Genomic DNA, 27,960 nt, shown 5'->3' with positions numbered 1-27,960 from the left:
TCTTCATTTCCCCCCAAAGGCTGCTAACAGTTTGTCCTAAAAGGAGGGGTTTTACTCTGCTGCGTGGTCATGAGTAGCGCAATCATAAGGCATATCAACATTGTGGGGAAAATCTGCATTCTGACTATGTGTATGATTAACGCCCTTTGTGGACATGAATAACGATGCCTAGGGTTTCCAACCTCACCTGGAACTTCCTAAAGGCTCTGAAAGTGAAATTTTTACCAACTACAACTACTGTAATTCCTTTTATACTTCCAGTATCAAGATTTTTAAAAAATCTTAGCATAGACTTTACTGGCAATTTTAATTATGTTGTTCTTTCACAAGATCCCAAAGCATCCTAACCCTGTATCCTGTGAGCTTCTTGCGTCCTTCCCTACTTCCTCGTGGGCCCCCTTAACCCAAGCACTTTGAGTCATGATGCTATCTCGGGGCCGCCCGGGTCCTTTCTGCATTGAAATGCCCCACCTAATTCTCTCCTCTCTAGGCGATGCTCCCACTTCCCAATCAGTATCCCTCCTCTCTGGTCCCTCAACCTCAAAATATCCAAGGGCATTTGTTCCCTCAAGGCTCTAATTCGATCTTTTGAAGGAAAAGGAATAGAAGTTCCTCTGGAAAGTTCATGAATCCTCACTTGAAATTATAAAATCGTATGCATTTGGAGCAGGGGTCTTCACAGATTTCTTTGAATTCTCAAAGAGGTCAGTATCCCCCAAAAGATCAAGAAGGATGGTACTCAGTTCTAGTGCACTAAGGTTGATACAGTTTCATTTGAAGATTATTTATATTTTCCCAGAGAGTTCCTGGAAATAATGCCTTAACCTGAAGAAACAGTTCTATAATAAAGGAAAAGCACTCCAATGGGAGGGAACATATTATTTGGGAGAAGATTTGGGGCTACCTCACCACATTATGTAGGCAACTATGTTTCCTGCTGTATCTGTTTAATAATGGTGACAAGGAGATACCTGCCTTCTTTTTCACCCTGTGGTTATGTTCATAATGAATACCAAGATACAATACATTTTAAAATGTTAACACCAATGCCAAACTGGGGCAAGGAAGCATTAAGTCCACCTAAGTTTAGCAAACATTTATTGAGCAATTACTATGTATAAAGCACAGTGCTAGGTGATATAAGATAGAAAGATAACTAAAATCCTATAAGGTCTGAACCTTCTAGAATGTAATAATCCCTATGGGGGCAGGGGATAGAAACACAGAGACACACATGCACACATATATGTACATAATACTAGTGTAAAACAGAGTATGAGATATACTGCTGCACAATATGGGAGAAGAAAGCATTAATGCTAACTGGAGAGTACCTAGGAAGCCTTAACTAAAAGTGGAAACAAGGCCACCAACCCTCAACCCCCTGGGCCCTTCCCCTTTTCTGATCCCCTTTTCTGAACAACTACCTTTTGGTCCTATTTTTCTTCAACAGATTCAGAGATGAGGCCCATTTTACTTAATTTTTTCTCCTTTTTTCTTTATTAGGAAATATTTCAAACCTGCAAAAGGTATATTAAATGCCGTCATTAATACCCCGGTGCCCACCACCCACCATTATAGATATTGTTGAAGTACTCACACACTAGAATTCTCCTCTGTTATAGTGTCCTCTGCTTTTACTAGCAGCTTTGAAAGATGAGCCTCAGTGAACCCTATCTTCTGTTATTCATGCTCTTGTGTAATCCCCACCCCCCGCCCCCCGAGCATGGGCTGGACTTAGTGACTTGATTCTAATGAATAGAATATGACAAAAGTGATAGAGTGTCAAATCTGTAATTAGGTTACAAAAGGTTGTGACTTCTATCCTGCTGGCACTCTCACTCTGAGGAAGCCTGCTGCCATGTTGTGAGATGCTCTATGGGGAGGCCCACATGGCAAGGAATCAAGGGAAGCCTCTAGGCAACAGCTCGTGAGGAACTGAGTCCTTACTCCAACAACCCACAAGGAACTGAATGTTGATGACAACCATGGGACTGAACTTGGAAGCAGATGCTCCTTGGTAGAGCCTTCAGATGAGACTGCCTCCCCAGCTGATACCTTGACTGCAACCGCGTGGGAAAGCCTGAAGCAGAAGACTCAGCTAGGCCATGTCTGGGTTCCTGAAAATGAATGCTTCAAGCTGATGAGTTTTGGGGTAATTTGTTAAGCAACATGATAACTATCAAGAATAGACCTTCCAGGAGGTAACCACTATCCTAAATGTGCTGTTTATTATTCCCACGTGTGTATGTGTGTGTCTCTCTCTGTCTCTCTGTGTATGTGTGTGTGTGTGTGTGTGTGTGTGTGTGTATATATATATATTACATTTGCAGGATCATTCCCATGCATGTGTGTGTATACATATGTGCATAAATTATATTAAATGTTTCTAAAATCCATTTAAATGTCATAATATTTGTATCCTTCTGGAACTAGTTTTCCCTTATTCAGTTTTCCACTGCCACCACTCAATCTTTGATCTTCCAAGAGATCTTTCTCTGTCTCAGCCCCTGTGAGTTCTAGTCTCCTCCCTAGCCCAGCCCTTGGTGTTCTAGTCAGTGTACCTGCGACAGTCCCAAGCCAGTGAATTAAGCCTGGTCCTACCTCAGATGAAGCTCAGCTTCTTCCCATATTGCTCTCTAAACCAAATCTGGGCCTAGGCTCTTCAGCATTACAGAGGATTTTAGGCATACCTGGGTTATCACTTTGGTTTCCTGTAGTAATTCTGCTTTCAAGAGCAGTGTGCATCTTAAAACTTAATGTGTATAGGAGTTACCTACGGATTGTGTGAAAGTGTGATTTTGATTTACTAGGCCCACGAAGGGCCTGAGATTCTGCATTTCTAAAACACTTTCAAGTGTTGCTGATACTGTTGACACATGGACCACCTATTTAGTGCAAGGTTCCACAGGCTAGACATCCATCTCTCGTTTCACAAAAATTGTTTTAACGTGACGTTTTAATTTATATTGTACAGCAATAAAGGAACTTAAAATAGGCTTACCCGATGATGGAATGTGATAGCTTTCAAAGAAGGTAAGATAGGCCAAAACAAAAACAAATAATGTAAGGAAACTTTTTACTCAGTGTTATTTATCTAAAGCAAGCCACAGGAAGGAAATAATAAAGATGAGAGTGGAAATTAATGGAATTCATAATAGAAAAATAAGAGAAAATCAATGAAACCAAAAGCTGGTTTTTTGAAAAGGTCAAAATAATTTTTACAACTTCAGCTAGATTGACCAAGGAAAAAAGAGAGAAGACTCAATTACTAGAATCGGAAATGAAAGAGGGAACGTTACTACCAACCTACAGAAATAAAATGGATTCTAAAAGAATACTATGTACGGTCGGGCGTGGTGGCTCACGCCTGTAATCTTAGCACTCTGGCAGGCTGAGGTGGGCAGATCGTTTGAGCTCAGGAGTTTGAGACCAGCCTGAGCAAGAGCGATACTCCATCTCTACTAAAAATAGAAAGAAACTAGCTGGACAACTAAAAATATATAGAAAAAATTAGCCAGGTATGGTGGCACATGCCTGTAGTCCCAGCTAGTCAGGAGGCTGAGGCAGGAGGATTCCTTGAGCCCAGGAGTTTGAGGTTGCTGTGAGCTAGGCTGACGCCACAGGACTCTAGCCCAGGCAACAGACCGAGACTCTGTCTCGAAAAAAAAAAAAAAAAATGAACACTATGTACAACTGTATGCCAATAATTAAATATTAAATGGAATGGAGAAATTCTTAGAATGATGCAATCTACTGAAAGTGACTGAAGAAGAAAAAGACAATATGAATAGGCCTATCAGAAGTGAAGAGATTTAATGAGTAATTAAAAAACCTGCCCACAAAGAAAACTCCAGGTTGACCACTGAGTTCCAACAAACATTTAAAGAACTAACACCAGTTCCTCACAAACTCTTCCAAAAATAGAAAAATACTTCCCAACTCATTCTATAAGGCTGGTATTCCTGATACCAAAACCAGACAAAGACATCACAGGAAAAGAGAACTATAGACCAATATCTTTTATGAATATGGATGCAAAAATCCAAAACAAAATACAAAAAAAACCTGAATCCAACCAGATAAAAAAAGAATTATGCACTATGAAAAGTGGGATTCATCCCAGGAACATAAGGTTGGTTTAACATGTGAAAATCGATTCATAGGATATAGCAATTGAATAAAAAACAAAATCACGTGATCATCACAAAAGATGCAAAAAAAGGATTTGACAAAACTCAACTCTCTTTCATTATAAAAACAATCCACAAATTAGAAACAGGAAGGAACTTCCTTAACTCAATAAAGGACAGCTATGAAAAATCCACAGCTCGTGTCATACTTAATAGTGAAAAAAATGATGCTTTACACTTAAGATTAGGAATAAAACAAGCAAGGACTTTAGCATCTCAACGTTGTATTGGTGTTCCATCCAGGACAGTTGGGCAAGAAATAGAAATACAAGCCATCTGGATTAGAAAGGAAAAAAGTAAAATTATCTCTATTCACAGATGACATGATCTAGTATGTAGAAAATCCTTAGGAATCCACACACAAAAAAAGTTAATCAGTCTTGCAAGATTTAAGATCATATACCAAAATCAATTGTATGCCTACATACTTGCAATGAATAATACAAAAATGAGATTAAGAAAAACAATTCCATTTACAACGGCACCAAAAAGAATAAAATACTTAGGAAAAAATGTAAAGACAGCAAAACTCATACTCTGAAAACTACAAGACACTACTGAAAGAAATTAAAGAAGATGTAAATAAATGGTAACACATCCCATACTCGTGGATCAGAAGACTTAATATTTTTAAGATGGTAGCACTTCCCGAAGTCATCTACAGATGTATTCTCTGTAAGAATCCCAGTTAGCTTTTCATTAGAAATTGGTAAGCTGATTCTAAAATTTAAATGGAATTGCAAGTGACCCAAAATAGCCAAAACAACCTTGAGAAAGAAGAACAAAGAGTACTCATACTTCCTGATTTCAGATTTTACTATAAAGCAATGGTAATCAAGACAGTGTGGTAGCAGTGTAGGGATAGACATACATCAATAGAATGGAGATTCCAACAATAAAACCGTGTCTTTATGGTCAACTGATTTTTGGAAAGGGTGCCAAGATGATTCAATGAGGAAAGAAGTCTTTTCAACAAATAGTACTGGGACAACTCTATGACCACACGTAAAAGAATGAAGTTGGACCATGCCCCACACCATATACAAAAATTAACTCACATGGATCAAAAAGATAAATATGAGTTAAAACTATAAAACTCTTAAAAGAAAACATAAGGATAAATGTTTATAACCTCAGGTTTGGCAAAGGATTGTTATTTATGACACCAAAAGGACAAGCAACAAAAGAAAAAATAGAAAAATTGGATCTCATCAAAATTAAAAACTTATTGTGCTTCTAAGGACATCATCATGATAGTGAAAAGACAACCCATAGAATGAGGGGAAATATGATAAGAGAGCGGTATCTTGAATGTACAAAATCCTCAAAAATAAAAAGATAAAATGGGCAAAGGGTTTGAATAGACATTTCTTCCCGGAAGATATACAAATGGACAGTAAGCACATGAAAAGTTGCTCAGCATCCATCAGGGAGATGCAAATCAAAACCACAATGAGACACCACTTCATACGCACTAGTATGACTATAATTCAAAAGTCAGATAACGAGTATGGCAAGAATATGGAGAAACTGGAGCACTTGAACATTGTTGGTGGGAAGGTTAAATGATGCAGCCACTTTGGAAAACAGTCTGGTAGTTCCTGAAAAGTATAAACATAAAGTTCTTACATGACCCAGCCACTCCCCTCCTGGGTATATACCTAAGAGTAAGGAAAATATATGTCCACACATAAACTTGTACAAAAATTGTACATTAATTTTTTTTGAGACAGGCTCTTGCTCTGTTGCCCAGGCTAGAGTGCCATGGCATCAGCCTAGCTCACAGCAACCTCAAACTCCTGGGCTCAAGGGATCCTCCTGCCTATAGCCTCCTGAGTAGCTGGGACTGCAGGCGTGCACCCTCATGCCCAGCTATTTTTTTTTTCTATTTTTAGTCATCTGGCTAATTTTTTCTACTTTTAATAGAGATGGGGTCTTGACCTCCTGACCTCAAATGATCCTCGTGCCTCGGCCTCCCAGAGTGCTAGGATTACAGGTGTGAGCCACCGCGCCTGGCCTGTACATGAATGCTTATAGAAGCATTATTTATAATAACCAACAGGTGAAAACAACCCAAGTGCCCATCAACTGATCAATGTTGGTATATCCCTACAGTGGAATATTATTTAGCCATATAAAGGAATGAAGTACTTACTGATACATGCTCCAACATGGGTGAACCTTGAAAATATTATATTATATTGAGTGAAAGAAACCAGTAACAAAGACCGCATATTATATGATTCCATTTATTTGAAAGCCCAGAATGGAGAAATCTATACAGATGTAAAGGAGATGAGTAGTTGCTTGGGGCTGGGGGAATAGGGAATAGAAAGGTGATAGCTAGAGGGAATGAGATTTCCCTTTGAGGTGAAGAAAATGTTCTAAAATTGGTGATAGTTGCAATATCTGTGACTATATTATACTAAAACCACTGACTTGTATATATGAAATAGGTGCATTGCATGGCATGTGAAGTATAGTTCAATAAAGCTGTTAAAAAATAACCTGGGACATTCACAGGGCTCACCTTGTTTGTTTCCCATCTCCTGGGATCATTGTCCTTTGTTGCCTACTATCTAGTGTCTTGAAAACGTTTGCTTCATGTTGTCTCTCTTTATTTTATTTGGTTGTTTCGTGCAGGAGGGTAAATACAAACTCTGTTACTCCACCTTAGCCCGAAGGGGAACTCTTCCTGTTTTTTAATTGGAAAATCTGACACTAAGAGCAGCTAATTGTCTTGCTGAGTGGCAGAGTCAGGACCATAACCAAGATTTCCTGATTTCTAATCTGAAGTTGCTTCTTGTGTATCTAGCATCTGGGGCAACACGATAGCAGAAGGTTAACTAACCGGGCATAGACAAAGCAAATATCTGTGACTTGAGAATCCCTGAAGGGTTCAGATCAGTTCTCTGCCTTCCCCTCAGTCAGCAAGTACTTACTGCATACCTATGTGCAATGCCTTTGGGCAGACATTACTGGGGATGGAGACACAGACAGGCACTACTATCTCTGGAGGTCACCATCTATTGGGGAGAAAAATCAACTATACGTGAAACATCTCTTTGACACAAAGCACTCAAGAATGTTTACCTGTAATATAATGACTCACTCAATTGTGCGGCCAGGAGAGTCAGGAAGGGTCACAGTATAGGGACTTTTCTCAGGAAAGGCTTCCCAGAGGAAGAGGGACTTGGGCTTCAGAAGACAGGAAGCATCCCCTGACTGGGCAGGGAGCAAAGGCAGGACACTGTCTCCACAAGGCCCATGTTGAAATGCACACGAGGCCTCAGAGCGTCCTTGGCTGTAAGGAAAGCCTGAGCCTTGGGAGAGGGGAAGGAAGGGGATGTTGTCCTGGCCAGAAGGCAGACCTAGAGGATTTGATGAAGTCCTCTGGTGAAGAGGATGACCAATAGGGCACCATCTCTGCCTATGGCAAAATTCAATCCTCCCAGGTAGGCAGTTTGTACAGGGAAGCAACAAGTGTCTTCACAGGTCATGAAGAACTGAGATGTCCACTTGAAGTTGCGGGACAAACACTCTAGACCCTGGCCATTCAATCACTCAGTGAGCCTGTACTGAGCATCTGCTGTATGCCTCGAGTTGTGCTAGGGGCTTGGGACTCACAGGTGCCAGTTACTTGTGGCTTGTCCTGATTCAGTCTAGATGAGAAGACAGACACTTGGACGATGACGACAGATTTCCTCAGGGAAAGGTGCTGCCTCTCCCCACCCCACTCTGTTGGCAATGGCAGAGAACAACACCCCTGGGAGGCCAGTCCAAAGCTCTCCTTTGCAGCCTGGCTCAAAACTCACCGCCTCCAGGCAGCCTTCTTTCCTGGGTCTGCTCCCCATCCGCAGGCCATCCTGAATGACAGTGCTATGTGTGGACATGGTTTAGCTCCTCTGCAAAAGCACGGGTGCTTTAGGTGGAACGTCCGGGCCTCCCTCAAGTTTGTAACACCCATGGTGCCTGTCACAGGGCTCTGCACAAGGTAGGTGTTTGATAAATGTTTGTGGAATGAATCAAAGGGCTTTGGAATCACTATCGCCAGTAATGGTGTTTATCTTCTACCTGCCCAGGGCTTGGCTGTCTACACGGGCCTTCCCATGTCATCGTCCTTTCTTCCTTTGCATCCTCTCCATGGCCCCCCATGAGGTTTCTGCTCCCGTGGCCCAGTGTGATTCTGCAGTGATGCTGGGGACGAGGAGGGGTTGCATGCTCAGGTGAGACCCTGCCCTCCCCAACAGCAAGTGGCTTGGCTCCTTGCTGGCCTCCTAGTTCACTGTGCCACAGCCAGACTGGGCTGTAGGTGCTCATGGAAGAGAAACATCCACGCAGAATTGCTATCTCCCTACAGGCAGGGTGAAGAGCCCACGGTCCTCAAGCCCAGCACTTCCTGCTGCTTATGTAAGCCCCGGGAGGGGTGGGGGATCTTCAGAGGCTCTGGTCTCTTTTGGGACTTGACCTTGACTCCCACATCCCAAGGGAGTCACTACACAGGCTCTGTGACCTTGAGCTCAGCCCTTGGGAGTGGAGTTGCATGTCAGGGCTCCATGCTCCCTGCTGAGCAGGAACTGCAGCCCTGCTAGGCCCTGGTCCTGGGTGAGTTTGTACCACTGAAGGCCCCTTTTTACATGTGGGCTCGCCTAGCTTGTGGGGTTGGAAGCAAGAGTAATACTGCCATTATCACCCTCTGCACGTGCAGGGCCTTGCCATTCACTAAGACACTTGTCCTTTATCATCTCATTGATGTCTCAGGAAAGGCATAAGGTGGATTTTTCCATAAACTGTAATTTTACCACCTTCCTCTGTCATTTTTCCTCTTCCTGCTGGTTTTGTGACTCAGTGAGTTCTCCTCCCCTTCCAAAACATCTTAGTAGTATAAGTGTCTCAGATGAAAAACAAACATACCCATGCCTCATGGTTGATACTAGAATCTGATAACACCCTGCTCGGCAATTACAGGGCAGGGTCACACTCCTTGGTGAGCAAACAGTAGAGTTTTAGGGAAAAGCTTTATCAACTATGAATGTCTTAGGAGGTCAGAAATCCAATTTACCAAACAGATAGACGAAAGAGTGGTTATCACAGTTTGAAGGTGCACTTATTTTAAAAGACATTTATGAAGTTATTGAACTTGAGTATGTATTTGTTTGTTCTATTCTCCTATGTTTTGTTTTTTCTTTCTTTTTTTTTTTTTGTTTTTTATTTCAGCTCATTATGGGGGGTACACAGTTCAGGTTATATACGTTGCCCATGAACCGCCTATCCCCCCAAGTCAAAGTCTTTTTTCTTTTTTTTTTTTGCGACAGAGTCTCACACTGTTGCCCAGGCTAGAGTCCCGTGGCATCAACCTAGCTCACAGCAACCTCCAACTCCTGGGCTCAAGCGATCCTCCTGCCTCAGCCCCCCGAGTAGCTGGGACTACAGGCATGTACCACCATGCCTGGCTAATTTTTTGTTTTAATTGCCTGGCTAATTTCTTTCTATTTTTAGTAGAGACAGGGTCTCACTCTTGCTGAGGCTAGTCTCAAACTCCTGACCTTAGGCAATCCTCCCACCTTGGCCTCCCTGAGAGCTAGGATTACAGGCGTGAGCCTCTCCTGTGTTTTCTGATAGAAGTTTATAAAAAGAAAGTGACTAGTTGTATTCCACAGCTAATTAGTGGCCAAGGCTAGGACTTGGGCCCACTTTTTCTGAGCCTCTGCCTCTTTTTTTGAGCCTCCCCGGGATGAAAGGGTTTGCTACTCATTAACACTAAATGGAATGGAAAGTTAAAGAATGCCTTGCAGCTCAAGGATTGAAAACCCTAGTAGTACATTGATGAGCAGTTAAAACTCAGATGAAGTACTGTACCTCTGAAATGATTATATACTGCTTAGCAGTCAATGGGGAAAATAGGACTTGAATTCCTTAAAGGAGATTTACACAAAAAGATCTAGAAACTCATCTAACAGTGTTTTCTGATGAAGTGAACAAAAGATGTCAAGGTGGAAAGCCAGGGTCCTGATCGGACTCTTTCTGGCCGTGAGACCTTGTACACATTATTTAGTCTTCTTCAACCTCCACTAACGCTGATACCTAAGTTACTCCCAAAGAGAGTCAACTGAGGTCATTCACACAGTCCCCACATCAGCTCTGTCTTATCCTCAATTGCTGTTGAACCCTCCGCTTCTCTCTGTTCTCACTGTTCTGAGTCCTCTTCATTCCCCTCTCCACATTGCAGCCAAGGAGATCTTTCTAATAGGCAAACCTGGCCATACGGGCCATCTGCTCCAAATGCTTCAGTAGCTCTCTACTATTCTCAGAATAAAAATCTCAATTCCTTGTCCTGGTCTCTAAGACCCTTCGTGGTGTGGTACCTGCCGGTCTCTCCAGGGTCATGCCACACTACTCCTCCCTCTTAAATCCTAGGCTCCAGCCATACCCCAGCGAGCCAGCCTCTCTGACGTCCAGCCTTCGCACTAGCTTCTTGCTCTACCCAGGACACTCAGCATCTTCCATCTCCTCCTTTCCTTCTCCTGACCCTGTAACATTGCAGAATTCTGTGTTCATTCTACCCATCTGGGAAGCCCTCCCCAGTCTGAACTGCTCGTCCTCTGCATCTCTCCCCCGCCACAGCACCCTATGCTTCTGTCTTCTTAGCACTCACCAGCCTGGTCGAAACAGCCCTTTTCCTTGTTCATTTCTCCCACTCACTTCTGCTGGACTGTGTCTTACTCACCATTATGTCCCCAGTGGATCTTGTCGAATGAATGATACATTTTTAAATGCTTTGTAAACTGCAACTTGCTATACAAGTCTTAAGTATTATATAATATTGGGTCTTAAGGATTATAAAATATTATATCATATTGTGATGAGTGATGTAGCTGGGTTTGCTGGGGTTACTTAGCATTGTTGGCCTACTCACTCATTTGATAATAACTAACATCACACTTCAAGTACATCATTGTAGTTCCTTCTTAGGCCCAATACTAATAAAGGCTATCACTTAGTGAGCACTTAACCTGGGCTGGGCTCTGTGGTAAGATTTTACATGTTTGATCTGATTGACTCAGCATCACAGCAATCATATAAGTTATTAAAAGCATCTATTAAAAGCATCATTCCTCTTCTTCAGATGGAAAAACAGCTTGTCCAATGTCACATAGCCAGATTTTGAATCCAGGTTTTTCAAGTTCAAGATCTGTGCCCTGCCAAAGTCTTCAGATAAGGAAACTATCAACAGAGTGAAAAGGCAGTCCACAAAATGGGAGAAAGTATTTGCAAATCACTTATCTGATAAGGGATTGATATCCAGAGTATATAGAGAACTCCTAAAACTCAGTATCAATTAAAAAAAAACCCAAATTGATTAAAAAATGAGCAAAGGCTTGAATAGACATTTCTCCAAAGAATATATAGAAATGGCCGAAAAGCCCATGAAAGGATGCTCAACATCATTTTTTTCACTATATTTCCCATGTTTACTGTGCATACACATATACACAATGTATTTTTAAAAATGGGCTTTACGATATATAGTTTTATCACCTGGTTTACAACTAAATGTATTGTGCACATTTTCTCTCTCCTACGACAGTTAAAATAATTATATAGTTTAGAGAAAACGTAATTTATTAAGCAATCTCGTTGGGGAAATTTAGATATAAGTTGTTCCCAGGAAGACGTCATTCTTCTTACAATGCCTTGAGAAAAAAGGGAAGTCCTTGTCTTATACAGCTGTTTCTAGATGAGGGAAACTTGCTCTTCAACTTAGCCTTTTAACTTGCTTCCCTACTCCCACCTAATTACCCAGCAAGTAGCCCGTTGTATCTTTTCTAATCCGTCTCTCCCATGTGCTTTTTTTCCCTACCCGATCTCCCTGGAACACGTGCAGACAGACTTCCATCATTCCAGCACTCTGGTCCTGCCCTCCATTTCCTCCTCTTAAAGTCTTTCTTTTCTTTTACAGATACTATCTTGATTGATTTTGATCCAGTCTACTCAAAACTTTATCCTCAGTTCCACGTTACGAGTAGCCTTCAATAATCTGAAGACAGAATGCAATTGTTTTTTTTTTATTCTTATTTGAGCATATTGTGGGGGTACAAACGTTTAGGTTATGTATATTGCCCTTCCCCCACCCCGAGTCAGAGCTTCAAACGTGTCCATCCCCTAGACAGTGTGCATCACACTCATTATGTATGTATACACCCATCCTCTCCACCACCCATATCTCCCCGACACCCGATCAGTGTTATTCCTAAATGTGCTCTTAGGTGATGGTCAGTGAATCCAATTTGATGGTGAAGAATTCAATTGTTTAAAAGAAAATATCAATAAGAAGGCCTTGCTAGAGTTACATATATCAAGAAACATAGGACTTGGGCACAATGTAGAGATAGCTGGCTTTGTCTGGAAAAAAAATGTCTGGGGAGAGGTAAGAAGTAGCTGGCACTTTAGGAAGTGTTAGGTACCATTATAGAAATGTATTCATTATTTTAAGGCAACTAACAAATGATCATCTTTCAGTTAGGACATTGGAACAGCAGTCTTTACTGGTCATGAAATTTGCATGGTATCTGAACTTGTACTTCCAGAAAAAGTCAAATGTCAATTAATAGTAACTTTGTAGAGAAAGGCAGATGCCAGCTAACATAAAAGTGATCCATGCAGACAGTGGTATTTCTGGAGTCCCGGAAGCATTGAGGGGCTCAACCGTCGTCGCATTGTCATCACACCCAGGTAGAAACGTCTGAGGAATGCAGCGGAGCTCACCGTGCCAGCATCTGCAGAAGGAGCACTTCTTGGGCAGCCAGGTGTCATGGGGTATAGTCCCACAGTTGTCTTTGCGAGAATCATACTGGCAGTTCCGGCCGTAGAAAAAGGGGAGGCAGGCACAAAAGGCCCCCAGCGCGCAGGTTCCGCCATTCAGACAGCAGGTTCTGTTTAGCTCCTTCTTGTCCTTTATTCTCATGGGTGGCACGAACAAGGAAGAACGAAGATGAACTGCAGGCCCCTCCTGGGACCGAATGCTGTCATTTCTGAAGGCCACATCTTCCTGAGATGGATCTGTAAGTTTGTGGGCCAACCCAGCAACTAATCCCAGTTCAAAAGCTGTGGAAAAGGCCATGATCAAAATCACACTGGAAGAGAAGCGTGCCATCTTCCTGTAGTCCGTAGGTCTTAACGGTTTAGGGGTTAAAAAAAAAATGTTAGCATGGCTTAATTCAGAAAGTCATTGTCAAAACACCCAAAGGAAAACATTAATTTACTAAAGTGAAAGTGGCAATTTAAAATGAAAAATATCCCAGATGAGAAATATGCTTTCCCCAAAAGGTCTTCGGAGAAGCAGGAGCCAAGCGGGAAACTCGCTCAACATCATTAATCATTAGGGAAATGAATATCAAAACCACAATGAGATACTACTCACAACCTTTATGATGGCTACTGTTAAAAAAAAAACTGTAAAATAATTAGTGTTGGCCAGGATATGGAGAAATTGGAACCCTTGTGCATTGCTGATGGGAATGTAAAATGGTGCGGTATGGAGGTTCCTCAAATTTTTTTTTTTTAAAGTACCATATGATCCATCAATTCCATTTCTGGGTATATACCGAAAAGAATTAAAAGCAGGGGCTAGAAGAGATATTTGTATACCCATGTTAACAGCAGCACTATTCACAATAAGCAAAAGGTGGAAGCAACCCAAGTATGCATCAATGGATGAATGGATAAAGAAAATGTGGTATATACATGTAATGGAATATTATTCAGCCTTAAAAAAGAAAGAAAGCCAGGCACAGTGGCTTACACCTGTAATCCCAGCACTTTGGGAGGCTGAGGTGGAGGACCGCTTGAGGCCAAGAGTTCAAGACCAACCAGGGTAACAAAGCGAGAGATTTCATGTCTAAAAAAATAAGAAAAAATTAGCTGGGTGTGGTGGCATGCCCCTGTATTCCCAGCTACTCAGGAGGCTGAGGTGGGAGGATCGCTGGAGCCCAGGAGTTTGAGGTTCCAGTGAGCTGTGATTGCACCACTGCACTCCAGCCTGGGTGACAGAGCAAGGCTCTGTCTTGAGAGAAAAAAAAAAAAAAAGGAATTATTCTCACACATGCTACAACACGGATGAACCTTGAGGACATTATGCTAAGAGAAATAAGCCAGTGATTAAAAGACAAATATTGTATGAATCTAAGTACCTGAGCTACCTAGACTAGTCCATTTGATAGAGACAGAAAGCAGAATGGTGGTTGTCAGGGGCTTGGGGGAAGAGGGACTGGAGAGTCAGTGCCTGATGGGTGTAGAGTTTTGGTTTTGCAGGATGAAAAAAGTTCTGGAGATGGATGGTGATGAAGGTCGCACAACAGTATGAAGGTACCTAATGCCACTAAAGCATGCATGTAAAAGTGGTTCAAATGGTAAGTTTCATGTTCCATATATTTTACCGCAATTTAAAAAAAAAAAAAAAAAAATCTAGGCCCTGATTCTAACCATTTCTTCATCCTGCCAGAATCTTCAGATGATTTCATCTTGATGAATGTTTGCTGCTTTCCCTTCAGATAACCTGCCTTTTCTTTCTTTTTCCTCCCAAGACCAGACTGCTCTGGGCTAGGTCTCTAGAGCCTCCGCATTGGGCAGTGTCCCTGATGAGGGCGGGGCCCAGCCTTAGACCTCCAGCCCACTCAAGTCCTGGGAAGAAAATGCTTACTCCCAGGGCAGCCGGCACATATTTTACCCATAACAATTGGCAGATGGCTGTGGATCCCTTCTGTTCCCGGGAATCACATCAGGACTAAGTGCACTGTGCATTTCCCATCACTGGTAGCTAATCCCAACAATGACGTTGGGCATTGTTACCAATAGGCGAAGCACGGACAGAAAGACAGAGGCGAAGTGGCTTGGGCTGAGTCACACAGCAAAGTTAGAACTCCAGACTCCCAGCGACTAGCCTCACCCTGGGCTCTGGCCCACACACCTGGCAGCTTGAGACTTGCTCCTTTTTGTACTCTGGGCAAGCGGGTCTGACTTGTCTTACAGAAAAATGAAGCAAAATCTTCCTTGGGATGGTATCTTGTGATCTTTCTGTTTGCACTGGTTGGCAGGAGGCCAGGGTCCCCACTATACCGAGTGACCTTGAACACATCATTCAAAGTCTCCGGACTCTCGGTTTTCCCTTCAGTAAAATGTAGAGAAGAATTATTGATGCCTCCACCCCAGGGAAACTGAGGATGAGGTAGGGAGAGAAGGATTGGGGTGCACTCCCCCAATCTATTCTACATCACCCTTTACATGGGGGAGCACCAAACCTAACCAAGCATCACAATCACATGGGTAGCCTTTAAAAATACAGTTCCAATTCCTGGGCCTTGGCCAGCCCAACTGACTTGGAATTCTCCTTTCCCCGTGCCTCCTGGCCCCCAGTGTGAAGGGAGTCCCCTTGTGCTGAGCGATGGGGTGATATCTCACTTCTCTCCAACCTGGCTTAGAGCACCTTCTCTACGGGACTACAGTGCAGTCTGTTCCCTGTCAGCACTCCCTTGGACATCCTGTTTCCCCAATTTGGGCACTTTTTACATATCGCCTGTTGTTTTTCAAATCTTTGCCTCTTGTTTCCTCAGTTAGCTACTGGAGGATAAGGACTGTGTCATATCCTTCTGTATTATTGCCCCACAAATGTCAGCTCCATTCGCACACAGTATATGTTCAATAAATATTTGTTGAACTGATGGAAATATTGTAGATGGGAAATCTGAAATAATTTCTTACTTATTTGGGGAGATGTTCTGTGCCCTTTGGCAGCTTTCTGATCACATGGAAAAAACTCTATAAACAAAGAGACGTTAGCCCTAGCTTCCAATTTTGGCTGTGTTACAAACTCCCATTGTGACCTGTGGCAAGTCATTTGCCTTTTCTTGTGCTCAAGTGCCTCATGTGCAAAATCAGGGCTGATGGGCAAGCTTTCTGTTAGCGCTGGGTTTTTGGCTGCTTTGTGCGGGGAGTTAGCCACGCTGCCCGCAAAAGTTCGTGTCCCTCAGACAGGGGTCGTCGCAAAGGATGAAAAAATAGTAGGAAACAGACATAAGAATAACACACAGAGCCAAAGATATAGTTTATAAAGTAAACATTTATGAAGATAGACATATCTCTTCCCTCAGAAATGCAACCAAGACTGAATTCTTATAGCACAGGTACAGATTTTCAGTTGCCAAGGGTAACGGGATTTACTTAATAACGAGTAGTTTGGTTTAGGGTCAAAGTCTTCTAAAAGGCTACTACAGATCCTTCAACTAACTCTATCTAGGTGAACAATGGGTTATAACATCTTCTTAGGGCAAACATCTAAGTTGTATGATAAGACTATTACTTTAGCAAAAACAGAGACATCGTGGCTCTGGTAATTGTGTATTAAAACAAATTTTGGAAGTCAAGCACGAGCTGTCTCTTATGCTGTTTACTTTAACCACATGGTTCCGTCTGGGCGTATCTTATAATCAGCTCTCATCTCCGGAGGCCTGTCTCCCTTAATCAGCTCCGGCATCCCATGGCCCTAAGCCAGACCTGCTTTCTCTTTCAAAACAGGTGAGATTGCAGGGTGGCCTTGGAAAGCAGCCGCTATTGACCGCTCAGACGCCCTCCTGAGGCGAGGCAGCTTTTGATATGCTAACACGTTCACATTTTCCTTTAGGGCAAAGCCTTGCAAGACCCCCCAAATCATTTCTGTTTCTAAATATATATGGGGCATTTCTATAAATCAATATTTCTTAGGCTCAACAACTTTGTATATCAAGGGCCAGTCTTTTTTCCCATATCAATGCCATTAATGCCCAGGGTGCCTTTTTTTTCCCCCATGTGAGGACTGCAGGTTGATGGGTCACCCCAATTTATAACATGAGAAACTCAAGTAGAGAGCAAATAAGTGCTTTGGCTAGGCTTCCATGCATAGAGTGTGTGTGTGCACGCATGTATGTGTGTGTGTGTGTGTGTGTGTGGTTGGTCACTCCTCACACAGGACTCTGGCTTTGACTGGGTCTTCCCTCCCAGAGCTGTTTATCCATCCTTTTAAAGCACAGGACTGTTCACCCTTGATTAGCTGCATGCCCATTCTCCCCTCTATGAATGACCCAAGGCAAAGGTATGACCTACCAGCTAGTTTCCTTTTGTCCCTCTGCACACTCCCAGCCAGGGCCAGAATGTCCACTGCTATGTTTAGTAAGATCTGTTCAAGCACTGTCCTCAGACGAGGAGAGGAAGAATACAAGACACCAGTCCTTGCCCTCATAACAAATCATGACAAAGCTGGCCAGGGCTTCAAGCCAATTTTGCCTATGTGCTCCTCGTGCCTTCCTGGCTACATTCTGAGTTTCTTTCTTTCCTTGGTCTCCTTTTCCCTCTATGTGCTGCTTTCCTTCTCCCCTCTGACTCTCCCCCCCACCACCATGTCCTGTCTGTCTTACCTGAGAGAGGCTTTAGGGCTCGCTGCACAGAACCTGCTGTCTGGGACCTCGGTGTTCACTCAGGTGGGTTTAATGACCTAGAGAGACTCAGAGCCCGGAAGGAGCCTGGCATCCCCAGTTCTGAAACATGACTTCATACCAACTGAGATCAGCTCTGACATTTGTTCAGAAGCAAAAACGACGGTTTCTCGAGTTTAGGTGACTTGCCCGAGGTAACCCAGCTAAGAAGTGGCCACAGCTGAGCCAACTGTAGGTTTTCAGGTCCCTGGGGTGGCACTCTGCTTCAGGCAGTGCCCACCCGCTCTGGAGGGCAGTTGAGTTAGGGGCAAGTCCAGACTCTGCTTCCCTGCTTGCAGCAGTGCGACCCTAGGGAAGTGCATTATTCCTTTAGGTCTCCAAGTCTGTCTCTCATTTGTGCTCTGGTCCTAAATGTGGGGGTGGGAGGCAGACAAAACAGCACGTGTGGATGGCCACCACTCTGGCTGTCTGGATGTGTGCACGGCACCGTCGAAGGCCCCTAGCCATCGTGAGCAAGGTACCCAGGCTCCTGCCTGGCCATACTCTCGCACAGCCCCCCCACTGGGACGCGCCAGTGTCAGAACTCAGCGCTCAGGAGCGGCGAATCTGGAGGCAGCTCAGCCGGCGGCTGTGCGGTGCCAGGCTCCGCGGACTTTCTCCGGAGTAGCGCTCTTGGCTCGAGCCTTCCGCCCGCCATTCTCTCACGCCCGCAGAGTACCCCCGACCCCAGCAGGCCGAGTTCTGGCGGCCGCGCCCATCCGGCCAGCGGCTGCCCGGCCGGGTGCGTCTCCAGCTGGGTGCCCGCCGGCCGCCCCAGCGCTACTTCTGGCGTTGGGAAGAGAGAGGGAAAGAGCGGGGCAGGCGGGGCGCCTTCCCCCAGGGCCGAGCCAGCAAGCGCATCCTGTCCTCCAGTCCTTCACTGTCCCCCGAGCGCCGCCCAGGTCCTGCGCCCGCCGGACCCAATGCCCCGAGTCGCTCCCGGCACGGAAGACCAAGCGCCCTCAGAAAACCGCACTCACCACTTTTGGGGGGCTCCCGAGGGAAGGCAAGGAGCCGGGGCGGGGCTCTCTGGGCTCCTGGCTCGGGACGGGGGGCGGCACTCGCGGGTACCCGGCTCAACCCTCCTCTCGCCTTCGCAGACAGCAGCGTCTCGTCAGGAGGGAGCGCCTCCCTTGTCCCAGAAGACCACTCGGACCACCTGCATATAAAGGTACCCGCCTGTCCTGGGAGGGGCAGAGGGGCGCCAGCGAGTGGCTGGCAGAGGAAACCTGTTTGCTGGCCCATTGGGAGGTGGGAGGGGGTGGGGTTGGAGACGGAGAAGCCAGAGCGAAGACATTGGTTTCCCGGCTTCTTCTGGAAAGGAACTCGGTTGGGAGGGGGAAATGAGGCGGAGTGTAAACACAAACAACCTCAGAAAGAAGCCAAGAAAAGCTAAGCCAAAAGAAGCAAGCGCAACACTGTTACAAAACTGTCTGGTTTTGTAACAATTTCCCTGGCGCCGGCCAATGAGCAGCGTGGCGGCGCGTCACGTGGTGCCGTTTTATATAACACTTTGCTGAGACAAGACAGTTATTAGGCGGCGCAGGGTGGCCGGCATGGAGCTCGTAGAGGCGCGGCCGGGCCGGTCGCAGGGCGGCACGCCAGCCGTGGCAGCCCCGCTTTCCTCCAGCCACCGCTCCTTGCTTCTTGTCCCCAGTCCCTAGTCGCTTCTGCCCCGCGCGTGTCCCTGTCCCTATGGATTCAGTCCAGACCGAACAGATGCTGAGCTTGCCCGCCGAGCTCAGCAGCAACTTAGAGCCGGCGGAGCCGGCGGAGCGGGTAGCATCGGCGGCCCGCGTAGACACGGGCCCCCGCCCGGAGACGGCTACAGAGGGCCCCGCACCTCTACTGACGCGGGAGCCGGAGCAGGATCAGTCTCCGAGGACCTTGACGCCGGAGTGCAAAGTCCTGCTCACGCAGGCCGACGCCTTGGCGTCCGGGGGGCGCCTCCGGGAAGCCCTCGCGGTGTACAGACAGCTCTCAGAGCGGCAGCAGTTGGTGGCCGAGCAGCTGGAGCAGCTGGTGCGCTGCCTGGCGGAGAACGTCCGGCAAGGCGAGGCGTCGGCGCCAGCGCCCCCGGACGCGGGCAGCGGTGCAAGCTGCGTGGTGGCGGAGGAAGAGACAGGGGCGGCAGCGGTCGCGGCCACCGAGGTGTGGGACGGCTTTAAGTGCCGGAAGTGTCACGGATTTCTTTCAGACCCCGTGTCCTTGTCGTGCGGCCACACCTTTTGTAAACTGTGCCTAGAACGTGGGCGGGCAGCCGACCGGCGCTGTGCGCTGTGCGGGGTCAAGCTTTCCGCGTCGATGGTGGCCGCTGGGCGGGCGCGCGGGGCCCGGCGGGCTGGGCAGCAGGCGCCCCCGCCGCTGCGCGTCAACGTGGTGCTCAGCGGCCTCCTCGGCAAGTTGTTCCCCGGCCCGGCGCGGGCGTCGCAACTCCGGCACGAGGGCAACCGGCTGTACCGCGAGCGCCAGGTGGAGGCGGCACTGCTCAAGTACAATGAGGCAGTCAGGCTGGGTGAGCCCACCGCGCCACCGGGGCCAGGGCTGGGGCTCAGGCGACGCGAGGGGCCGGGAGAGTGAAGCTGGCAGGAGATGGGGCTTGGACCAGGGCAGAGGAGGGTGCGGGGACGGATGGACAGTGGCCCGGTGGGGGAGGGGATCTCTGTGGCTCCCTCTCTGACTGTCTTCCCCTCCTGAGCTATCTTTGGCTCTGCCTCTCTCTCTTGCTCTTTGTCTTTTCCCGCGACTCCTGTTAGCTTTTGTGTTTCTGTGCCTCTCAGCCTCTGTTTCTGTGTCACCTTGTTTCTGTCTCTTTGTCTCTGTCCCTTCGCATCTCTGTCGCTCTGTTTCTCTCTTGCTCGGTGTCACCGTCGCTCTTTCTCTGTCTCTCCCTGTCCCTCTGCACGCCCGGCCCCCTCTTACACCTGCCCGCACCTTCCTTGCCAGGCAGGAACTTTGCACCCTCCCCACACTCGCGCGGGGTCCTCCGGGCTCTTGCCAGTGGGAGATGTGCGGTCAGCGCCCGCGTCTGCTGCCCCCGCCGCCGGGAGTTGTCCCTTCCGGGGCCGCGGCTGCCTGTGGGGTGGGTCCGGCGTGGAATTAGGTCAGGAGAGCACTGGTTGCATAAGGGCCGCGGGCGGCCCGGGCCGGGCGGCCCCTCCTCCGCGCGGGCGGGCGGGATTGTGTAACGGCTGAGGTAACCGAAGTGGGCCACGCTCGCCTCGGAAACCATCCCGCGAGCGTGTGCGGGGGGCGGGGGAGCGCTCGCGCCCCGCTGCCCTGTGACTCATTGTCACCGCTTCCTATCACACGATCCTCGGCTGAAATAGATGCTCCCCCCGCCGCCAGCCCGCAGCCTGTGCCCTCAGCTCGAACCCCTGAACCCCGCCTGCCCGGCGAGAGACTGAGCCGGGCAACTGCTTGGGGATCCCCGGGGACTGTGCACTGGCTACGAATGGGGCGCGCCCCTGTCCGGCTTTCCTGAGCTGCCTGGGAGGGCTGGGTGGGCTTTGCAGTGTCAAGGGCAATGGGGGCGGCCCCCCACCTGCAGCTGGACTAGGGCACCCTAGCTCCCTCAGGGAGCCACTCTCCCCGACGCCCCACGCCCGGACCCAGGAAGTGGCCGCCGAGCCGCCAGCCGGCATCGCCCAGCCCCGGCAGACCGCCAGGAGCTCGGCCGGCGGGGCGCGGTGTCTGGCGAAGCATGCCAGGGAGGAGACAGCAGGGCCAGGCAGCAGGGCCCTGGGATTCAAGGGTGCCCTGGGCCCCACTCCGATGGGTCGGGGAGGGGTGGGCTGGAGTGTCCACGTGTTGAACCTCCAGCCAAACTTGCAACAGGTAATGGGGGAGGGGGAGGAACGAGGGCTGACTGGGCAAGGCTGGCAGCAGAGGGATGGGGGGTCCTCCGCTCCCTCCTCTTCTGTGCCCAGGACTTATCCCGTGCTTGTACCGGGGGCCGTTTATAAGGTCTTTTTCCCCTCTCATTTTGGCAGCTCCAAATGACCACTTGCTTTATAGTAACCGGTCTCAAATTTATTTCACCTTGGAATCTCATGAGGATGCACTACATGATGCAGAAATAGCATGTAAGCTCCGCCCAATGGGTTTTAAGGTGAGTGTGGGATCGGAGAGATGGGAAGGGGTTGGACTGTAGACAGGAATTGGCAGGAAAGGCTGCCTCCATGGGAGCAGGGGCTCTAGAGCTCAAGCAGAGCAGGAAGAAGGCTTTGCAAAGGAGCTGGCGGGCCCTTGGGAAGGGGTGACTCAGGTCTGCAAGGGAACTGGATTCTTCCCCAATTCAATCTTCAACTGACGACCTGCAGAGCAGCCTGGGCTTTGTGACTCTCCAGAATATGGACTTGGGAGCTAGACTGCCTGAGTTCCTTTCTCAGCTCTGCTACCTTTACTGGCTGTGTGGCCTTGGGCAAATCACTTAACCACACAGAGCCTCATCTCCTCATCTGTAAAATGGGGATATTCAAAGCACCCACTAAATAGAGTTGTTGTCAGGATTACATGAGCTAATATATGTAAGGTGCTTACAGCGGTGCCTGGCACATAGCATTATCTATGTTTTCTACCACAATCATCATCATCGACATTTTCCAGGAACATTGGAAAGAGGAGGGTGGGAGAAGTATTTGCTGGCCTGGCCCTCCTGAACTTCTACTGACAGCCAGGCTCCTTGGGAGCTTAGCCAGCTTTCTTTGAAGAGATCCTCACACTCACACAACGGTTGTGCCATTTCAAGTCCTTAATACAGTCAGTTGGCCTGCTGGCATCCCCGAGCATTTAGGTCACATGGTGGGGTGGAAAGAATGACAGCCTAGGCATCTCTGGGGATGCCAGGATGCAAAGTGTCACTTTCTGCATCGCTGTCTTGCCTGGGGACTGGCCCTCAGCCACGTGTCACTGTTTTGTTTAGAAGATTAAATTTAAGCCTGTGCTCTCCTACTTGAAACCTAAGTGACCATGGGGAAGTGTCTTCACTCTCTGAACCCCAAGTATCCTTGTTTGCAAAATGAAGCTACTGCTAACTGCCCTGATTGCCTCACAGGGATGCAGTGAGGATCAAAGGTGAACACGGCCAAGAGGACGTTCTGCAAGTTATGAAGTTTGTGGGTCTTGGTGTAGTGCTCTCTCCGCACACCCCAAGGATGCCTTCCTCAGAAAACCAATTTATCCAAGTTCAGGTCCATGATCCCTTATTTGAATCTCATGGGACTTGATGTGTTCAGAATCCAGAATGTTTTAGATTTTGGAAAGATCATATATTAGATAATGTCCACAGTGCGCCCTGGACAGGCCCCCCATAATCAAACACACTATTTCTGCAGCAAATGATATGAAAATTCACACTGAGTGGGACGAATATTCTAAAACACTTTACATCAGTGTAGGTCAGATTTTGTCACCTAATGACTTTTGATGCCAAGCTTATAAAAATATTGGATTATCAGAATGTTTTAGGAACTGGGAAGTTCAGATAAAGCACAATATACTCTGCCATTAATGTCAGGTGAACTCATAAATGTTCTTTCATGAGAAGGTTTTCAAGAGTGATGATGGATTAGTATGTTCTCTTTCCCAAGGAACACATGTAGGGTTTAGTAGTGCTGTCTTAACCCAAGGGAGCTTCAGTGGGGGCATTTTAGGTCTCATGGCAGTATACGAGTCAGAGAGCTGCCTGGGGGTAAGAGGACTTCCCTTGCAACTCTTTCCACTCCCACCCTAAACCCAGGGCCTAGGGCCTTGACTGCGTGGTGGGAAGCAGGGCTGAGAAGGAGTGGAGCATTTTGGATGAAATGGGACCAGTGACTTCTCCATGAAGGAAGAGTTGGTGGAAATATTAAACAGGAGTGTCGCTTCCCACAGTGGTGGGGTGAGGGGTGGGGGCAGTGATAAGAGAACTTGTCTTGGAGGTTGAGACAGGACTCAAACTGATGCGTATAATTCAAAACCACCTCATACCCTGATTTGCATCTTTCCCACAATTTCTATGTGAAATGCCCCACAGGAGGGGGTTCACCTGGCAGCCCTATTCCAGCCATGCAGCAAGGGCTCAGGGGTACTCAACACACCCCATCGGTGGCACAGCTCTCAGTGGGGTGAGCTGGCTGCCCCGAGCAGGGGGAACGTATGGGCTGCTGCTGCTTGGCGTGATTAGTGGGATCCCAGAGGCCTCTGCAGTCGCCCTACACTTGCCCCTGTGGCTGCCCTGCGGTGTTACGCAAGCCTTTCTCCAGTAGCCCCTGGTAAACGCTGCTGGGAGGAGCAACAAGGGAGGACATCAGCAACCATGTCAGCCAAGAGTAGGCTCCAGAAGGAGGTGGGGGCATAGGGAGAGGTCCCCAAGAGGTTTGGAGCAGGGGCCACTGCCCAAGAAGGCAGCTCCGCCAGCCCCTACAGCCAGACCACAGCCCGAGGGCTCCAGGGCCCACAGAGGCCTGTTAGCAGGGGAGGCAGGGGAGTGCCCAGCAGCTGCGACCTGGATCGTTTCATTCACTAAGTTAGACTTCGGGTCAGCCATGGAGGCAAGGGAGTGGGGAGCAGGCTACTGAGGGGTGGCCTGGGTGACTCAAGTGAAATGCCCTGCAAGCCAAGTTGCAAATGGCCACCTGTCCCAAGGCACACGAAAGGCAGCCCTCTCCCCTTGTCTTTTCATCTTCTTTCCTCTTCCCCAGGATGCTCCTCTGCTCTCCCTACTGTGTCTCTCCCAGGGCAGTTGGGCTTGGAGCCTGAGGGCCATGAACTTCTTTAGACCTTTTAAAGACACGGTGAGAGAACAGAAGTGAGTTGAGTCCCTAGGAGTGAAAATATTTGCCCAACCCCTGCTTAGCCCCCGGAAGGGCAGTCCACTTTGTGGGGAAAAGCATTCTGGGAGTCCTAGGACCACAGTCCTAGTTCTAGCTTTGCCACTAGCTACCTTTGAGGTCTTGGAGAGGCCATTTCCCTTCTCTTGGCCCCTTCAGAAAAATGATCAGTAAGTTCAGGTGCTCACTCAAGTCACACTAGGTCTCTGCTTGACGCACTAATTCAAAGGAAGGCATATCTGGGCAGGCCCTGCAAGCTGGTTAGTATGTGGTCAAATGGGGGTTCTTGCTACATATTTGGTGGTACCTCCATTCAACGGAGGGGCAGAGACGAGGTCGCATGGCACAATGGTTAAGAATACGGGCTTTGGGCTGGGCGCGGTGGCTCACACCTGTAATCCCAGCAGTCTGGGAGGCTGAGGCAGGATGATCATTTGAACTCAGGAGTTCGAGACCAGCCTGAGCAAGAGCGAGACCCCATCTCTACTAAAAATGGAAAGACGTTAGCTGGACAACTAAAAATATACGGAAAAAAAATTAGCCGGGCATGGTGGTGCATGCTTGTAGTCCCAGCTACTCGGGAGGCCGAGGCAGAAGGATCGCTTGAGCCCCGGAGTTGGAGGTTGCCGTGAGCTAGGCTGATGCCACTGCACTCTACCCGGGCAACAGAGTGAGACCCTGTCTCAAAAAAAAAAAAAAAAAAAGAAAGGAGAATACGGGCTTTGGTATTAGTCAGTCCCAGATTCACACCCTGATTCCACAATTTACCAGCTGTGTTACTTTGGGCACGTTCCTTTTTGGGGGATTCAGAACAACTGCCTACATTTTATGGCTGTAGATAAGAGAGTCCTTTTAAAGCATTTCACACACTAGTGAGTGCTCAGTCAGTATTTAATGATTGCTATTAATAGCAGCAGCCTTAATAAGGTGACTCAAATGGTGCTGAATGCTACTGTTTTCTTCCAGGCACACTTTAGAAAAGCCCAAGCGTTAGCCACCCTAGGCAAGGTGGAGGAAGCACTAAGAGAGTTTCTCTATTGTGTGTCCCTCGATGGAAAGAACAAGAGAGCAAGATCTGAAGCCCAAAGGGTGAGTTGAAATGACATCAGGTCCATGTGCCTAATGGCCCCTCACCTCTCTGTTTTCTCTAGGGAGGGGAGTGAGGGTGCTGCCCTCCCTGGCATTTGGGGTCCTGAGTGGGTGGTTCCCTGGGTTAAGGGGATGAGAGGGAGACACAAGGGCTCACCAACACCATCCTCCTGGCGTGTACAATCAGATTGGGCAGTTCCCGCGTTTTTGGAGGAGCCTATGAGGAATGTTCTTGCTTGTTTGATTCAGGGTCTGGATTGTCAGTGGGATAAAAACCAAAACCAAGTAGATTAACATGGGCATTGAGGCTCACGGAGGAGGTTCTGGGTGTTGGTCTGGGATGTGGGGCTGCCTGTAGTTGTATAACTTTTCTTTGGCTGAATCACAGTTTCGCTAGCCACACAGGACAGCCAGCTCCTGGGCAAGGACTTTGGTGTCCCAACTCCCCTGCCATACACAGAACTCCTTTGCTAGAAATAAAACACACTGTCTCACAGATGCAAGTCAGAGACCATTATAATATAATCCAAACGATCATTCCAACCCTTGCGTCCCAGGAGAATGTGGTTGTTATCAAAAACATTGCATGAAATAGTGAGAACGTGAGTGAAGGCTCATGCATCCTCAATTCGTGGGCTTTGCTGTTTATTGTTTTGCAATGTACTCTCCTGGGGTCTGGCTCATTGGCCTGAAAGTTGGATGCTCACAGTCGGTGGTCATCTCTGCTCTTCTTGTGCCTCGGTCTCTATTTACCACCAGGCCCCAAGGCTTCTGTCCCGGTGTGGTTTACCGGAGCAGTGGATGCCGGAGCAAGAGACAGGACTGGTTCTGACGGCTCTAGAAAGGAAGCTTTAGCAAAATCGATGACCTAGGGGAAACTGGGCTCTGGATTTTCTGTCTTTCACAGAGGATTTCGTTTCTGAGAGGTTGCTTGGAACTGGTTTGGGAATGTGGACAAGGTGTATTTGAGAGGAACACGGGTCAGGGAGAGTTTTTCCTAGCTGTGGATCCTTCCTCAGTCTTAAGTGTAGTCAGTGGTGTGAGCAATAATAATAATACTAAGAGGAAGAATAGCTAACATTTGTTGAGTATTTCCTCTGCACCAGGCACTGTGCTAGGCACTTTGTATGGAAGATATAACTTAAACCCTCCAACATCCCTATGAGGGTACGTACGGTTATTCATCCCCATGTGCAGATGAGACAGATGACTTTCCTGAGGTCACACAGCTAGCGATTGGTGGGAAAGCATTCACACTCAACACTGTCTTCTTCCAAAGCCTGGTCTTAGCTGCTCCACCATCCTGCTGCCCCACGAGACCCTCTCCAGGGTCTCAGCACTCACTGGTGGGGCTGGGTCAAAAGTAGCAATGGAATTATCTAGTTCTGGGATGGACTAAGGCAGTTAGAAAAGCTCTGACTTCAAGGAAAGAGTGTGCAAAGGCTGACTGGCCAACAGAGGCAGGTCTCTGGCCCAAGGATGAATGGTTTCTTTACTCCTGTTTGTCCCTTTCCCAGTTGGCATCAGAAGTTCTAGTATCATTAGTTGGGTTGACCTGTCTTTCCAGGCCGTTTTTATAGACCAGCAGCTGTCATGTCAGCAACTACCTAACAGGATGAGGCAAGACATTTTGGGAAGCTCGGGAGACCCAAAGAGGCATAAGTCACAGTCTCAGTCTTCAAGGAGGTTGCAATCTTGCATTTGTTAAGATGAATGCCAGGCAGTACAAGAGAGCATATGTTCATGAGGAGCGTCATGGAGTTCTGAAGGTAGCGCAAAAATGTAGAGGCTAATTTCCATTGAGTGTGATGAGGTCTTGGCAGCCATTTAAGAATACTGAGAGACCTTAGTTGTGCTTATTTACTGATCATTCCAGTTTCAGGGCTCAAGATTTGACAGAGATGGTCCAGGTTCACTTGGCATTAATAAGCTGCCTTAGAACTCACAGGCCAACGGTTTTGAAAAAATGTTAGTTTTTACCTCAGATTCTTTTTTTTTTTTTCCTTCTTGACCTATTTGGGCCTTTCTAAGACTGACCCTGAAGTGAAATTGACTTTCGGTCATGTGGAATGATTATTCTCACTGAGAGTTGACCCCGACTTTTGTTTTCCAGAGCCATTGAGACGGCCTAGAGAGAGATCTTAGGTAGTAAAGCGAAGAAGGGAAGTGCTGCTGTTATTTGTGCTTTATTTCCTTTGATTTCTCCCCTCAGCCTCCTTCTCCCTCCTGCCGTCCTCTGCCCTTTCATCCTTGTACCTCGGGATGCTGTGTGTCTGCCACTGAAGAGCATCATGCTTTTGTTTGGGAGAATTCCAGGAAGGCTGCCTCAGAAGTGGGTTGGTCCTGTTGGGCCACTCAGCAGGG

General features: G+C 47.4%; 2 protein-coding genes across 5 annotated transcripts in view; one reads left to right on the top strand and one right to left on the bottom strand.

The window, feature by feature from the left end:
- Positions 1–27,960, top strand: part of LOC138377984 (LON peptidase N-terminal domain and RING finger protein 3) — a 129,209-nt gene that overhangs the window by 77,388 nt on the left and 23,861 nt on the right. The window contains exons 1-3 of one of the 4 annotated variants that reach the window (XR_011231915.1): positions 19,224–20,210; positions 21,688–21,806; positions 25,474–25,596. The exons of 1 other annotated variant lie outside the window; for it this stretch is intronic. Coding sequence is in view for 2 of the 3 variants with exons in the window: in XM_069463189.1 (XP_069319290.1) it covers positions 19,391–20,210; positions 21,688–21,806; positions 25,474–25,596 (1,062 nt within the window). In the remaining variant the exon portion in view is untranslated. Of the gene's footprint in view, positions 1–19,223; positions 20,211–21,687; positions 21,807–25,473; positions 25,597–27,960 lie in introns of those variants that run through there. 2 more of the 4 variants (XM_069463189.1, XM_069463190.1) reach the window with 2 other exon arrangements.
- On the bottom strand, positions 12,658–16,722 carry LOC138378348 (protein Cripto-like). The gene is made up of 2 exons (XM_069463707.1): positions 16,640–16,722; positions 12,658–13,366 (listed from the first exon to the last, which is right to left on the bottom strand). Exons 1-2 carry the CDS (start codon positions 16,720–16,722, stop codon positions 12,799–12,801), a joined length of 651 nt encoding a protein of 216 aa, XP_069319808.1. The 3' UTR covers positions 12,658–12,798.

The sequence above is a fragment of the Eulemur rufifrons genome, chromosome 30 (genome assembly GCF_041146395.1).
Source record: "Eulemur rufifrons isolate Redbay chromosome 30, OSU_ERuf_1, whole genome shotgun sequence".
Classification (NCBI taxonomy): domain Eukaryota; kingdom Metazoa; phylum Chordata; class Mammalia; order Primates; family Lemuridae; genus Eulemur; species Eulemur rufifrons.
The sequence above is the reverse complement of the archived record's forward strand: the minus strand, read 5'-3'. Positions and strand labels throughout refer to the sequence as shown.